The sequence below is a fragment of the Podarcis raffonei genome, chromosome 15 (genome assembly GCF_027172205.1).
Source record: "Podarcis raffonei isolate rPodRaf1 chromosome 15, rPodRaf1.pri, whole genome shotgun sequence".
Classification (NCBI taxonomy): domain Eukaryota; kingdom Metazoa; phylum Chordata; class Lepidosauria; order Squamata; family Lacertidae; genus Podarcis; species Podarcis raffonei.
This window is the reverse complement of record NC_070616.1, coordinates 2,612,910-2,626,646: the sequence shown is the minus strand read 5'-3', so window position 1 is coordinate 2,626,646 and position 13,737 is coordinate 2,612,910. Positions and strand designations below refer to the sequence as shown.

The following is a 13,737-nucleotide window of genomic DNA, read 5'->3' as shown; positions in this document are numbered from 1 at the left end:
GGGATTCTTCAGCTGAGATTCCTGTACTGGGGGGGGTTGGACTAGATGACCCCTGGGGTCCCTTCCAGCTCTGCTATGATTCTAAGACCTTCAATTCCAAGTAAGCACAGCAACGAATGAGGCCAGCAGTGTCTTGCCTCGCCTGCTCCGAGACAGGGCACTCTACTGCGCAGCCTGCAAAATGTGTTGAAATGCATTAATTCTACAAATGCTGCTTTAAACAGGCAGGCTGGCGACCCACTGTAAACTTGGGGGAAAGAGCCAAACTGTTGTAGTGGAGTGATCGGGAACCCCTGCTTTGAATGCAGAAGGTCCCAGGTTCAAACAGCAGATGTGCGGGGAGGGCTAGGAATTACTCCCTGCCGGAAGCCCTGGAGCTGCCAGTCAGTGTGGGCACTGCTGAGCTAGTTGGCCCAGAGTCTCACTTGCTGCCAGGGCGTAATCCACATTTATCTTTTGCCTTGCTCTTTCCAAGCGCAAGGTCTGTGCTTAAAAGCTCTGCGTCCGAGAGTGGGGTTTTTTCCATAGCTTGCATGCAGAGAGTCTTGGGTTCAATCCTGACACTTCCGGGCAGGTCTGGGAGAGAACTCCTGTCGGGAAGCCCTGGAGAGCCGCTGCCAGCCAGTGTCGACAATACCAAGCTGGTTGGATCAAGGGTCTGACTACGGCAGCTTCCTACATAAACCAGCTCTTAATTCAGAATCATAAGGATGGGAAACTTGTTTTAGCATCCCATGTTGCCAAGGGAGTCGGCGTTTGCTGGAGAAGAGGGTGCACATATTGTCTGAGGAGCAAATGGAAATATACTCCATGCCCCCTGCTCAAATGCTGGCTCCTGTTTTTATGTACTATTGTGAGCACCTAGAAGGAAAGGGCTTGGCTGCTGCCACAGTGGTGTTTTGGGGCAAAATGATCCCATTGTGACAAGCAAACAACTCAGCCACCCACGCAAGCAAGCCGCCCGTTTACTTACTGGGTACCCCTCTGTTTTCTTCTGACACCATTTCAGCAGGGCGTTCCTCTTGGAGCCGCCATACTCCCTCGCCAAAGCGGCCAAAGGGTCCTTTCTCTCCACGCTGGAACCAGGAAGAGGAAAAAGCTTTGTTAACAAACCTCCCATTACTCCGCTTGGACTGCTCCGCTCTGAAAAGGGGCCAGGGATGGCTGCCATCCCCATGTGCCCCCCCACACACCGAAAAACACACACCATGTTGGGGAACTGGTGGCCAATTTATGCATTTGCTATAAGGAAAACCCACAGAGAGGGGAAATGTGGCAGGTTCCTATTTTAGCCAGCTGTGCCCTCTTTGGGAGAGTCCATCATGCCCTCCCCGTCCCCAAAATGGCCATGCTCACCACTGAGCATGCTCAGCCCTACGCCGCTAAAATCGACCAGGGGGCCATCTGCTCTGCATTTTATGATTTGGTGACGTTTTAATAGCTTCATGTATTAAGAATAAACAAATAGGTGCCACTAGGTGTTGAACCGGTGACATCTGAGCTCGATCAGCAGAGCATGAGGCTCTTAATCCCAGGGCTGTGGGTTCAAGCCCCACGTGGTGTGAAAGATTCTTGCACTGCAAGGCTAGATGACCCTCGTGGCCCCTTCCAGTTCTAAAATTCTACGATTCCGCATGCATGGCAGGAGCTCGGTCGCTCAGCACTGACAGACAGCACTCATGGGCACCCAGGAGAGGCACTGGCTCAGTGGCAGAGCACCGGCACTACATGCCAGATGTCCCCGGTTCAGTCCCTGGCAGCCTCTCTAGGCACGGCTGGGGGGGAAACCCGGCCTGAAACCCTGGGGGCCTCTGCCAGCCAGTCTAGGCAATATAGGGCCTAATGGCCTGGCTCAGGCAAAGGCAGCCTCCATCCCCCCTTCCTTTCTCTCTTTCAGCTCAGCTTCCGTTTCGCTTACCTGAGCTTGCTGGGGGGTTTCAGGCCGCTGTGGGTGGAGGGGAGCATTCTGCTGGAGAAGGACATGGAGGGCGGTTTGCTCAGGGATTCCAGCGAGGGGCTTTTGCGGAGAAAGTGGTCTGGCTTCAGGTCCTCACTTCTCCCTTTCAGCAAGTCTTGGCGGGGAGAGGAGAGAGACAAGGAACCGTCATTTGCAGACATGATGCCTCCTTGGGGTGGGGTGGGGGCTGCTGGTGCATGCCTGGTGGTAGGGCTCTCCTTCCTTGTTTAAGCAGAGAGCCACCTGCTGGGGGTTCTTTGTGATTCCTGCCTTGGGGGGGTCACTTGCCACTACAATTCTGTGATTCTGTGACAGGGGTCAGCAACCTTTTTCAGCCGTGGGCCGGCGCGCTGTCCTTCAGACCTTGTGGGGGGCCGGACTATATTTTGGGAAAAAAATATGAACGAATTCCTATGCCCCAGAGACGCATTTTAAATCAAAGCACACGTTCTACTGATGTAAAAACACCAGGCAGGCCCCACAAATAACCCAGAGGTGCATCTTAAATAAAAGCACACATTCTACTCGTGTAAAAACACGCTGATTCCTGGACTGTCCGTGGGCCGGACTGAGGTGGCGATGGGGCCACATCCGGCCCCCGGGCCTTGGGTTGCCTACCCCTGTTCTATGAACTGATTTCAAGAAGATACCTCTGCCCTCCACACACACAAAGAGGAGGGTCTCCCTCCAATAAGCCCCTACCACTCAAGGCTTTGGCGCACAGAGCACATACTCTCCATGTGTCAACCCAAGCTTGCCTTTTCCTGCTCAGAGACAACCCCTTTTCTACAGCAAAGAAGTAAACGCAGAGAAATGTTTTCTTCTGCTGCTGCAAAGCTTAGCCGTAAGCTTTCTCTGTCTCGCACCCTTTTTGCCCTGCTGGCTGGGGTCTGATGGAAATTGCAGCGCAGAACGCCTGACGGGCACCAGGTTGGCAGTGGCTGGCGTTGTCACAAGGGCTGCAGGAGGAAAGTGAAGACCACGCAACGTTCAGGCCCAGGGGGGGGCTTGAGTTTGCAATACAGGAAGGAACGACTGAGGAGTATTAGAGGACTTAACAAAAGGACGTCACACATCCTGCTGTCTTATGGCTGTTCCAGTAAACAGGAGTCCCCCCACCTCTGCCCACCCCACCGAGAGATCCCTGGCTCAGATCCTCCCCGGCCATTTACTCCACGGCTACAGCAAGGAGACGCCTGCGGTCTCCCTCTGCTCCTCTTCTGCTGTGTCTGACTATCTGCTCAATTAAGGTAATGGCTGTTCTGCAACTGCAGGAAGATCCAGGAAACGGCACCCTTTTTAATGACCCTCGCGGCAGCTCTGAGGAAAAAAGTCTCCCCTGCACGTAGAGCAGGTTCTTTGGTTCCTCATTTTAAAAAGTTGCTTCTCTAAAAAAGCAACCAATGCCGTCCCAAGGAAAACTGGGCGTGTGGAGACCCGCTGGAGGGATTGGTTGCTGCCAGTGCCATTGGACAAGGGGCAGAGGGGAAGCGGACAATACTGACATAGGTGGGCCGGTTGTGTAAGTCAGTGTAAGAACCACAAGCGTAAGAACGACGTCACAAGAGCAGCGGGCAAAGGAGGCCCGTATAGTCCACGATGGCCAACCAGTTGCCACAGCGCGAATCCCCGGAAGCTGAGCCTGAGTGCAGCAGCAACTCCCTCCCCGCTTGCGATTCCCCAGTATACTGCCTCCGAGAGGGGAGGTAGCACATCGCCATCGCAGCTAGCAGCCAGCCACAGCTTCATCCTCCTCTGTGAATTTGCAATTCTATGATTCTAAACCTCTCTTAAAGCCCCCCAGGTTGGTGGACATAGCTGCCTCGGGTGGGAGAAACCAGACACCCGCAAGGAACAGCCCCCACAAGCAGGGCCTGAGCACAACAGCACTCTCCGCACTCTGGTGACTCCCAGCAACTGGGATTCAGAGGCATTAATGCCTTCAAGAGTGAAGGTAGAACATCCTGTAGCCATTGGGGGGGGGCATCTAAGTAAAATAGGAGTTCCTGCAAACTGGAAGTCTGCCGGTCTTGCCCTGAACTTGATAACAGGCAATGAATGATCTGCATGCAGTCGCGCATACACACACATGGCGCCGAACCCCAAAAGTGACCCTAAAATGTCACTAAAAGGGCAGAATGGGGGCAGGGCGGGGCGGAACACTTTACACGGGTCCTGCCGACGTGCATGGGGTCCGAAACATAACCCCTGTGGGGGGGAAAGGATTGCCTGTAATCCCCCGCATGTTCACTCAAAAATGGAGAATCTTGCTGCTGCCTGTAGGAGTGGATCGACCCCTCATACTGACGGCTGCAGTCTCTTAGTTAGAAAAGAAGATGAGATTCACAACGCAGGAAGCTGGGGAGCCTGTGGTCCTCTATGGTGCTTCTCGGCCTCCACATCCCATCAGCCCTGACGTAGGTAACCGGGAGAGGAACTCATTTGCACTCAGAAAAGATCACTCATAAAATCAGCAGAACGTCCCTATGGCGCTGGGTGGGACTTGATAAGAAACGCTTCAGCTACAGGGCTGCAAAGTTCTCTTTCCGCACTGCAAAAAGAGATACGCGACTCTTAATTGCAAATTACTTGCAAGCTTGTTCCGCCCATACATATGTATGCATTTTGGCCTGTGACTCTATTCGGTTTTAAGATTTGTCATTTGTTGACCTACGACTCTGAATAAATGAATAAAAGGACTTTTCTTTTATCTGCCCTGAGTCTTCCAACATTCGGCCTTGTTAGCTGTCCCCCTAAATCCCAGTGTTGCCAAAGAGTGTGCAGCCAGCCGGCCTTTGCGCCGTCAGTGCCTTTTGAGGCTGATGCTCTTTTCAGCAGATGACACCCACACAACGAATGGGATTCAAATGTCTTTGGACAAGGGGAGCTTGGGCTGCTGTCAGATCGCTGAAGAACCCCACGGGCTACTGCTGTTCTCTCAAGAGGAGCCAGGAGGCGCTGGGGGTGGGGAAGCGGACCCCCCCTACACACACGCAGCCTGGGAGGTTGGCTGGCTGTGACTCATCCTTCTGAGCCACAGCATTGCCCGACGGGCACCGAGGGAGGGAAAGCGCCAAGAGGAAGGAACTGCGCGGGGAGGGAGTCTAAGTGCCCCGATCATGTCAGGCTCAAAACCAGCTGCCCATCTCAGTGGCAAGAGGTGTGGGGGGGGGGGACACACACGCAGTCACAACTAAGAAAGTCGGCCCCTCTGCTCTGGCTGGTGCTCGCTGGGGCTGGCAGGGTGGAAAGCAGGGAGCTGAACAGTAGGTGGCGCTAGAACCAATGGCAGGTGGAGGCAATTGGCTCTCATTTTGCACCCAGCAGCAATAATTATTATTATTATTATTATTATTATTATTATTATTATTATTATTATTTATACCCCACCCTCCCCAGCCAAGACCGGGCTCAGGGCGGGTAACACCAGATATAAAACAACTGATTGAAATACAACTTAAAAAACAAGATTAAAATACAACATTAAAATGCAGCCTCGTTTCAGCAGAAACTCAAAAACTTTTTGGGGGATGAAAATGTCAAGTCTTCACCAAGGCTAACTATCCAGACTGGTCCAACGTGGGCCAGAAAAAAGCCAGGGAAGTCCCCAAATAGGAGTTCCATCACAGAAGGAGGAAGGAAAAAGGAAAGAGGGGAAATGGATCAAGTTGATTCCAAGCCAAAGGCCAGGCGGAACAACTCTGTGTTAAGGAAAGAAATCAGATCCTGCAGGGCCCTGGTCTCATGAGACAGAGCGTTCCACCAGGCCGGAGCCAGTGTTGAAAAGGCCCTGGCTCTGGCTGAGGCTAATCTGACTTCCTTAGGGCCCGGGACCTCTAAGGTGTTACTATTTATGGACCTTAAGGTCCTCCGTGGGGCATACCGGGAGAGGCGGTCCCGTAGGTCCGAGGGTCCTAAGCCGTGATGGGTTCTGCAAGGAGAAACGCTGAGATAGAGAAGGAAGCCACCCCCTGAGCTGGTTGCGAGTAGAAGGCTGGCAATTGGGGCTGGTTGAAGGCAGGTTGGTGGGGAACTGGCCCACAACAGCACCTGATTTTAGAAGGTGGAGGTGTTGCATCCAGAAGGCCTTGCTTGCTATTCTTACAACTCACCTGCCAAGGGAAGCTCTGGAAGATCAGCGTGCTTGGAAAATGCCTTCCCAGAGGGCTTTGGGTTGCTGAAGGTGGAGTGTCTCTGCAACCAAAACAGAGAGAGAAACGACCACAGAATTTAGCCGGTTACACGGCTGGTTAAACCACACATCTGCAAAGACAGAAGGTATGTACCCCCAGGAGAAGGAAGCTCCCATCTGGTTGCTGTCAAGACACATTCAGCCAATTTTTCCCCAGGCAGATTCTGCTCTGAATCGGGAGGAGGGGGAGAATATGCCCCCAGGGATGTGGGGGGGGGGCTTGTTTCATGGAAACACAGACCAGGCACAGAGGGGGGATTGGTGGAGATGGAGAGCCTCCCCTCTGGGGAAAGGTTGCAGCATTTGGGGCTCTTTAGTGTAGAGAAGAGGCAGGTAAGAGGGGACATGAGAGAAGTTGGCAAAATTATGCCCAGCGCAGAGAAAGTGGAGAGAGGAAAGCTTTTCTCTCTGTCCTAACACTAGAATATCGCTGGACACCCATTGAAGCTGGATGTTGGGAGGTTCAGGACAAATAATAATAATAATAATAATAATAATAATAATAATAATAATAATAATAATTTTATTTATTTTCTGCCCATCTGGCTGGGCTTCCCCAGCCACTCTGGGCGGCGTCCAACAAAATATTAAAATACTGTAATGAATCAAACATTAAAAGCTTCCCTAAACAGGGCTGCCTTCAGCTGTCTTCTAAAAGACTTCTTCACACAGATTCATGGAGGAGAAGGGCCATCAGTGGCCATCAGTCATGATGGCTACACTCTGCCTCCACGGTTCAAGGCAGCCATGCTTCTGAATACCAATTGCTGGAAACTGCAGGAGGGGAGAGAGGGCTCTTGAACTCAGGTCCTGCTTGCTGGTTTCCCATGAAGGGCACCTGGTCGGCCAAGGTGAGAGAGAGCAGGATGCTGGACTAGATAGATGGGCCACCGGTCTAAACCAGCCGCTGGGCCACTGATGTTGTTTGGCTGCACAAAAATGTAAAAAAACAAAAACCTCACAAGGCCTTTTGAAAACAACTCCTGCACATCACACGAGTCATTTTTCTTTTTTTCCCCCTAGGCAGAGAATTTGGATTCCCTCGGGATTCTAGTTTCCTGTCTTGTTTGAAAACTGGATGATAGCCAGTCCAGTGTGCGCCTTGATAGACCCCAATTGTTATTATTATTAACTGTGCCTGGATAGCTCAGTTGGCTAGAGTGTGGTGCTGGTAACACCCAGGTTGCAGGTTCAATCTGCGTATGAGATGGTTGTATATTTCCCGCATCGCAGGGGGTTGGACTGGATGATCCTCAAGGTCCCTTCCAACTCCATGATTCTATGATTTATTATTTTATTTGTTATTAAATTTGTAAACCGCCCTATACCCGTACATCCCACCTTGATGTCCCACCTTTTCCTCCAGGGAGCTCAAGGTGGCATACATGGGTCCCCCTCTCCTCTATTAACCCCCACAACATCCCTGCGAGGGAGGTGAGGCTGAGAGGCAGGCAGTGTTCCAAGATCACCACCAGTGAAAGTTTCGCGGCCGAGTGGGGATTGGGACCCTCGTCTCCTGCGTCCGGCACTCTTAAGCACCGCACCACAGTGGCTTGCGTGGTCTGAAGCCCCACCAAACTGAAGCAGAAGAGCTCCTTTCGGGGTTATCCTCACTCTGGGCATCAGCCAGCATTTTGGGGGTGCTGCAGATATGGCAGGCGGACGAAAAGGGAGAGGAGCTGGTCCCTTGCAGCTTCCTGGGGCTGCCTCTGCAAAAAAAGGCGGTGGCACCTGTTCGAATGGAGCACCTGTCTTGGGTGGGGTGGAAGGGAGTCTCCCCTCCTGCTTCCACTGTTTCATAAATCACCAGTTCCTCCAAATGCATCCCTGCTGGGTCACTCTGGAAAACACCACCCTAAGCTGGTTGTTGTATCACCCCAGGTGCTCAGGGATGGGCGGACGATTCCCTGAAGAGGGAGAGGGCAGCAAGGGAGAGGGGAGGGTGTGCCTCTGCATGATCACAAGAGGATGGGCATTTAGTAAAGAAAGAAAAGAAACATGGAGGGCAGGGAGAACACAGAGTGTCTGCAGGAGGACAGCGAACACTCAGCACCGATCTTAATCGTGTGTCAGGAGAGGCAGGGCAAAGAGCCGCAGCCCAGCAGTGGAGCACTTGAAAACAGCGCTGCAAGTTGATCCCTGGCAACTCTGGGCAAGGGCTGGGAAAAAGATGCCCTGTCTGAAACCCTGGAAAGCTGCTGCCAGTCAGTGCAGGCAATACTGAGATGGATCAATCAATGGTATAAGGCAGCTTCCTGGGGTCCGATTAATCTTTCTCTTCCATCTCAGCTAAACCTTAAGAAACTCTGCTAAACTTTAACTCAGAACCAGGAGGACGGGGATCTCGCTTTATTTTTTTAGGGGAAGAGACACAACTCAGGGTCCGCCTGCCCCAACACATGCGATGTTCATCACGGCATTTATCTGCCTGAGTCCATACAAAACTCGATTGAAGAAACAAACCCAAAGGAACTCAAACATTTAAAACTTTTTTAAAAACGATGTGGGTGGGAGGATTTTCAAAAAAGGTCAGATTGGAAATAGATTTAGAGTTGAAAACTGAATCCACCTCCCCATTACTTTTCAGGGGGTTGGACTAGATGGCTCTTCGGGTCCCTTTGAACAGAGGGGACTTCGGCTTGGCCTGGCTCTGTCTTCCCGACTTCTGCATATCTCTCTGCATGCGCCCCAAGGGTTTGGCCCCTGCCCTCCCCATCACCGCCCACGCCCTGAGCATTTATTGTTTATTAGGGCTCTGGGGAGTAGGGCGGGGGGAGATCAAAACCGGATCGTTGTTATTATTTTGAAGACAGCCCCAAAAGTGACCTCCGCTGCTGGATTCCGAGAGGCGGTCAGAAGGGTGGGGGGGCTTTTCGCTGGGGCCCACCAAGGGCTTCGCTTTGATCTGCCGATATTTGGTGCCTTTGCAGAAAAGAAACAAACAGATCCATTTCCCCTTCCTGGTGGCGACGTGCTGAACCTCCCCCCCCCACCTCTCTCTTCCCCTGCCATAAAAGGTTCCCTGAAGTCCGTCCAGCACCCAAAGACCACAAAGGAAGGGAGGGGGCTGCTTCTTCCGTACCTGGATGGGCGAGACGGCAGCAGCCGGAGCTGTCCTGGTGGGAATGCCGCTGAGGGGGCTCCGGGAGACCTTGTGGACAGGAACGCTTTGCCCCGGACCACCTGCGAGGGAAGAGAAAGCAGCCGGTTGGTCTTTGTGGAAGGGCAGAGGAACTGGCTGCTGGATCAGGCCAAAAGGGGACCCGCCAAGTCCAGCACCCGGTTCTCACTGTGGCTGACGAGGTGCTGGTGTTGGTTGCTGCCATCGCTGATGGAGAGTGAGGTCTAATGGAGAGTGAGGGCAGTGTGGTGATGTAAATGGGCCTAAGAAGAGGCGGCCTTGCTGGACCAGGCCTAATGGGGCCCATCTAGGCTGGCATCCTGCCCTCACTGTGGCCAACCAGAGCTAGGGCTACATGCTGCCATCGCTGATGGAGAGTGAGGTCTAATGGAGAGTGAGGGCAGTGTGACATAAATAGCTGCAGGAAGAGCCTGGCTGCTGGATCAGGCCAGAGGAGGCCCCTTCTGGGCCAGCATCCAGCTCTCACGGTGGCTAACTGGATTTGGCTGCACACTGCCGTCACTGATGGCAAATGGAGAGTGAGGGCAGCAAGATATAAATGGACGCCAGATATAAACCAGGCCCAAGAGGGCCAATCTAGGCCAGTATCCTGCCCTCAATGTGGCCAACTAGGTGCCAGCTAGGCCTAGGGCTACATGCTGCCATCACTGATGGTAAGTGAGGTCAAATGGAAGGAAGTGTGTTATAAAAGGCTGCAGGAAGAGTCTGGCTGCTGGGTCAGGCTGAACAAGGCCTAGCTGGGTCAGCATCCTGTCCTCACACAGGCCTACTAGATGCCCCAATGGGCAGCCTGTAAGCAGGACCTGAGTTCAAACAGCGCACTGCCTGCTTGTGATTCCCAATTAGTGGTATTCAGGGGCATATTCAGGGGCGTTCAGTGGCTAGTAGCTATTGACAGCCTTATCCTTAGGCATGGATTTGCCCAACCCCTTTTAAATCCACCCCAAAAGCCCTGTAATGCCTGACTGCAGGATTCCCAGAAGCAACTGGCTGTCCCCTGTTGGAAGCAGGGAAGCTGGTCTGATCCAGCGGCACACCTTGTTTTCAGTCTAAAACGTAAGGTTTGACTCGGCATATATAGGAAGGATTGCAGCTCAGCAGCAGAGTATCTGTTGGCATGGAGGTCCTGGGTTCCATCTATGGCATCGAAACAGCCGGGCTGCTGGATCAGGCCAAAGGGGCCCCCTCTAGCCCAGCACCCTGTTTTCCCAGTGGCCAACCAGATGCCCATTCTGGGAAGCCCACGAGCAGGATTTTAGCGCAACTGCAGGAGTCTCCCCTCCCGATTAGCCCTGCATTTGAACCACCATTTTGCACTGTTTTAAAATTCTGTTTTGCTGCATGCATAGTGCTGCACAGAGCCCTGGTGTATGTATAAAGGCATTTGCAAACAAATCCATACAGGGAATACGAATGAGAGCTGGGTGAGGCGCAAGAAGACAATTTGTCAGAGAAATAAGAGACCCTCAGCTCCGTGGCCTTTTGGGTTTTTTTACCTGGGCACCCCAAGTCGAACGACTTGATCAACGATTTGACGGTGGCCAGGGACTCGGGGGGCGTCGGCGACGAACGGCTGACGGAGACCCCCTGCCAGCGGCTGGCAGGATCCGCCTCGACTGCGTCCATCACCTCGATGGTTGGCCTGGAAGGAGAGATGAGAGGGAGGTGAGAGGGAGGAATCTGTTTGGGTTCCTGAGCAGAAACCCTGGTGGGGTGGGTGTGAAAGAGCACAGGCCCAGGGATTTTGCCTGCATTTGTCTGCATTTTAACTTTCTTCCCGCTTCCTGGAATCATCGAGTTGTACAGTTGGAGGGGACCCCCAAAGGTCATCCAGCCCAACCCCTCACAATCCTGAAACAGCCTGGGAAACAAATGTGCAGCTGTCCTTAGAAAGCCGCACGTCTCTGGATTTTGTGATGCAGTTCTTCAAATGGAACAAAATGGGATAATGTGGAGAACCTTTGGCCCTCCAGATCTTGCTGAACTAGAACTCCCATCAATGACGTTGGCCATGCTTGCTGGAGCTGCTGGGAGTTGCAACACAGCAACATCAGGGCGCCAAAGGTTCCCAACTCGTGTGTCCGAGCGAAAACAGCATACAAAAATGCATTACGTCGGGGGGAATTGCTTGCAAAAACAAAAAGTGTCTATATTGGGAGAAATATTCCCTAAAAATGATGAAGGGTTTTCATGAGGATTTGGGGGAAAAACGAACAGCAAACAGATGCAGGAGTGTGGCAGAATGAACTGAAGAAGGAGAAAAGAGAGAGACCGAAATTGACAAGATTGGCCCATTCCTATACCAACACTGACCCGCTGTAAGGGTGACAAAGATAATGTAAAAGCAATGCAGAATAATGAGGACAGAGATAAAGTAAAAGCGCTATAAAATAATGACAAGGGTGACAGAAATAATGTAAAAGCACTGTTGAATAACGTTAAGGAGGACAGAGATAATGCAAAAGCTAAATATTATCATCATCATTTCTTGCTGCATTCCCCCCCCCCCCAGCTTTATAATTTGCTGCCAGCAAAAGGAACATTGATTGCCAAAGCAGGATTGAAGAGCCATGGTCTACCTGCTTGATATGCAATGGCAGAGAGTTGCAAAGGTTAGGACGTGCCTGATTCCCACACTGTGGAGAACGGACTTCCTGATAAGAGGGCATCTGCAACTAGATCATGCATGTCCAACCTCTGCTGGAAAACGTCCAAGGAAGGAGAGACCACCACCTTCCAAGGGAGACTGTTCCACAGTTGGACAGCTCTTACTGTCAGAAAGTTCTTCCTGCTGTTTAGTCAGAACTCCTTTCTTGTCACTTGGGTTTGGGTCCACCCCTCCAGAGCAGGAGAAAACAAGATTGCTCCATATTCCAAGCGACAGCCCTTGAGATATCGGAAGGTGCATTTCACGCTAAGAGGTGCAGAGGACCAGCTGTTCTGTCCCCCTGTTCCCCAAACAACTTATCTAGGCTTAACATAACGAGAAGTATAATTCTTATGGTACCCCTTGAAAACCAACAAACTTAAGGTCTTCTGGAGTGGTCAGTTTTTGAGACTCGTGGCTGCAGCAGTTGCTTTCCCATTAATAACGTTCTTAAATGTAACTCGCCACCTGCGATGCAATTTATGTGGATGCAGGAAAGGGGATATGATGACAACAGGCACACGAGACGGATGAAAGACCATCAGATTCTGCGCTGAATGAGCTTGTCTTTTCTCCTCTGAGCCTCGTGAGATCCCTTCTCTCTCTCTCCCTCCCCCTGGCACCCAGTCCATTCCCAAACAGCTGCGTGGCTTTGGCTGGGCTATTAATAGGCACTGAATACTTTGGGGTGGGGTGGGGAGGTGTACATGGAGGGGGTTCTCCCCCCCCCCACTTTTGGCATCCCAGCCTTGTCTCTGCAGCACAAGAGCCCCTGGGAAGCGGGGGCAATGAACGGCAGGCCGAGGTGGGGGGGCCTTGCTCACAGCTCAATGGAGGCACTGTCTGCGGGTGAACAGCACCTGACCTGCCCCTTGCCAAATGCCCAGATTTTGTGCCTAGCGACGGGGAGAGCAGCGAGAGGGGCAAAAAGTCCCCTGGGGACTGATTGCCCCAGTCCTGACCTGATCCAATACAGGGTGCGGAAGGAACAGAATTTAGGAAGAAGGGACATCCGCTAGGATTTTTTCAGTTTCGCTTTTTAGCAGATTGGAGTGGCGTGCTTCCGGCTCCTGCGTACAAGGGGCAGCAGATGGGCTGTTTTTTTTAACAGGGCACAAAAGGCCAAGCAGAGGTCGGATTCTGCAGGAGGGCAGCGGAGCAGGGGAATGAGGACGGGGGGGGGGGGATTCCAGCCAGCCTTCTGGCGGTTCCCTTGCTGTGAGAAGCCAAGGTACAGGGAACCAGGCAGAGGGCCTTCTCGGTGGTGGCACCCGCCCTGTGGAACGCCCTCCCACCAAATGTCAAAGAGAAGAACAACTACCAGACTTTTAGAAGACATCTGAAGGCAGCCCTGTTTAGGGAAGCTTTTAATGTTTGACTATTGTATTTTAATATTCTGTTGGAAGCCACCCAGTCTGGGAAACCCAGCCGGATGGGCGGGGTATAAATAAATTATTATTATTATTATTATTATTATTATTATTATTATTATTATTACCACCCCTTGGGGCTGTGCACCCGACCAGAGGAAAAAGGGGCCTTGGGGGCCACGATGGCACGGGGTTTGCTCAGGTGGGGAATGACAGAATTGTACCATTGGGAGGGACCCAATGGATAATCCAGCCCGACCCCCTGTGATGATGAAATGAGGACAAAGTTGTTTTTAAGCATTTCCCGAGGCGGCAGCTGGCCAAACACCAATCTGCTGTGATGGCCTTTGCTTTTCCAGACGTTTTGGACTCAAGTTCCTGTCAACCCCAGCTGACACAGCCCTGTTTCGGACGACACCTCCTATCACC

At 52.2% G+C, this 13,737-nt stretch overlaps 1 protein-coding gene across 5 annotated transcripts in view; it reads right to left on the bottom strand.

Moving 5' to 3' along the window:
* Positions 1-13,737, bottom strand: part of SPECC1 (sperm antigen with calponin homology and coiled-coil domains 1) — a 111,029-nt gene that overhangs the window by 23,867 nt on the left and 73,425 nt on the right. For 4 of the 5 annotated variants that reach the window (XM_053367626.1, XM_053367625.1, XM_053367629.1 and 1 more), the window contains 5 exons: positions 10,788-10,933; positions 9,232-9,332; positions 6,070-6,151; positions 1,919-2,072; positions 974-1,076 (listed from right to left, as the gene is read on the bottom strand). In XM_053367626.1, coding sequence (XP_053223601.1) covers positions 974-1,076; positions 1,919-2,072; positions 6,070-6,151; positions 9,232-9,332; positions 10,788-10,933 — 586 coding nt within the window. The remainder of the gene's footprint in view (positions 1-973; positions 1,077-1,918; positions 2,073-6,069; positions 6,152-9,231; positions 9,333-10,787; positions 10,934-13,737) is intronic. The other variant, XM_053367628.1, reaches the window with a different exon arrangement.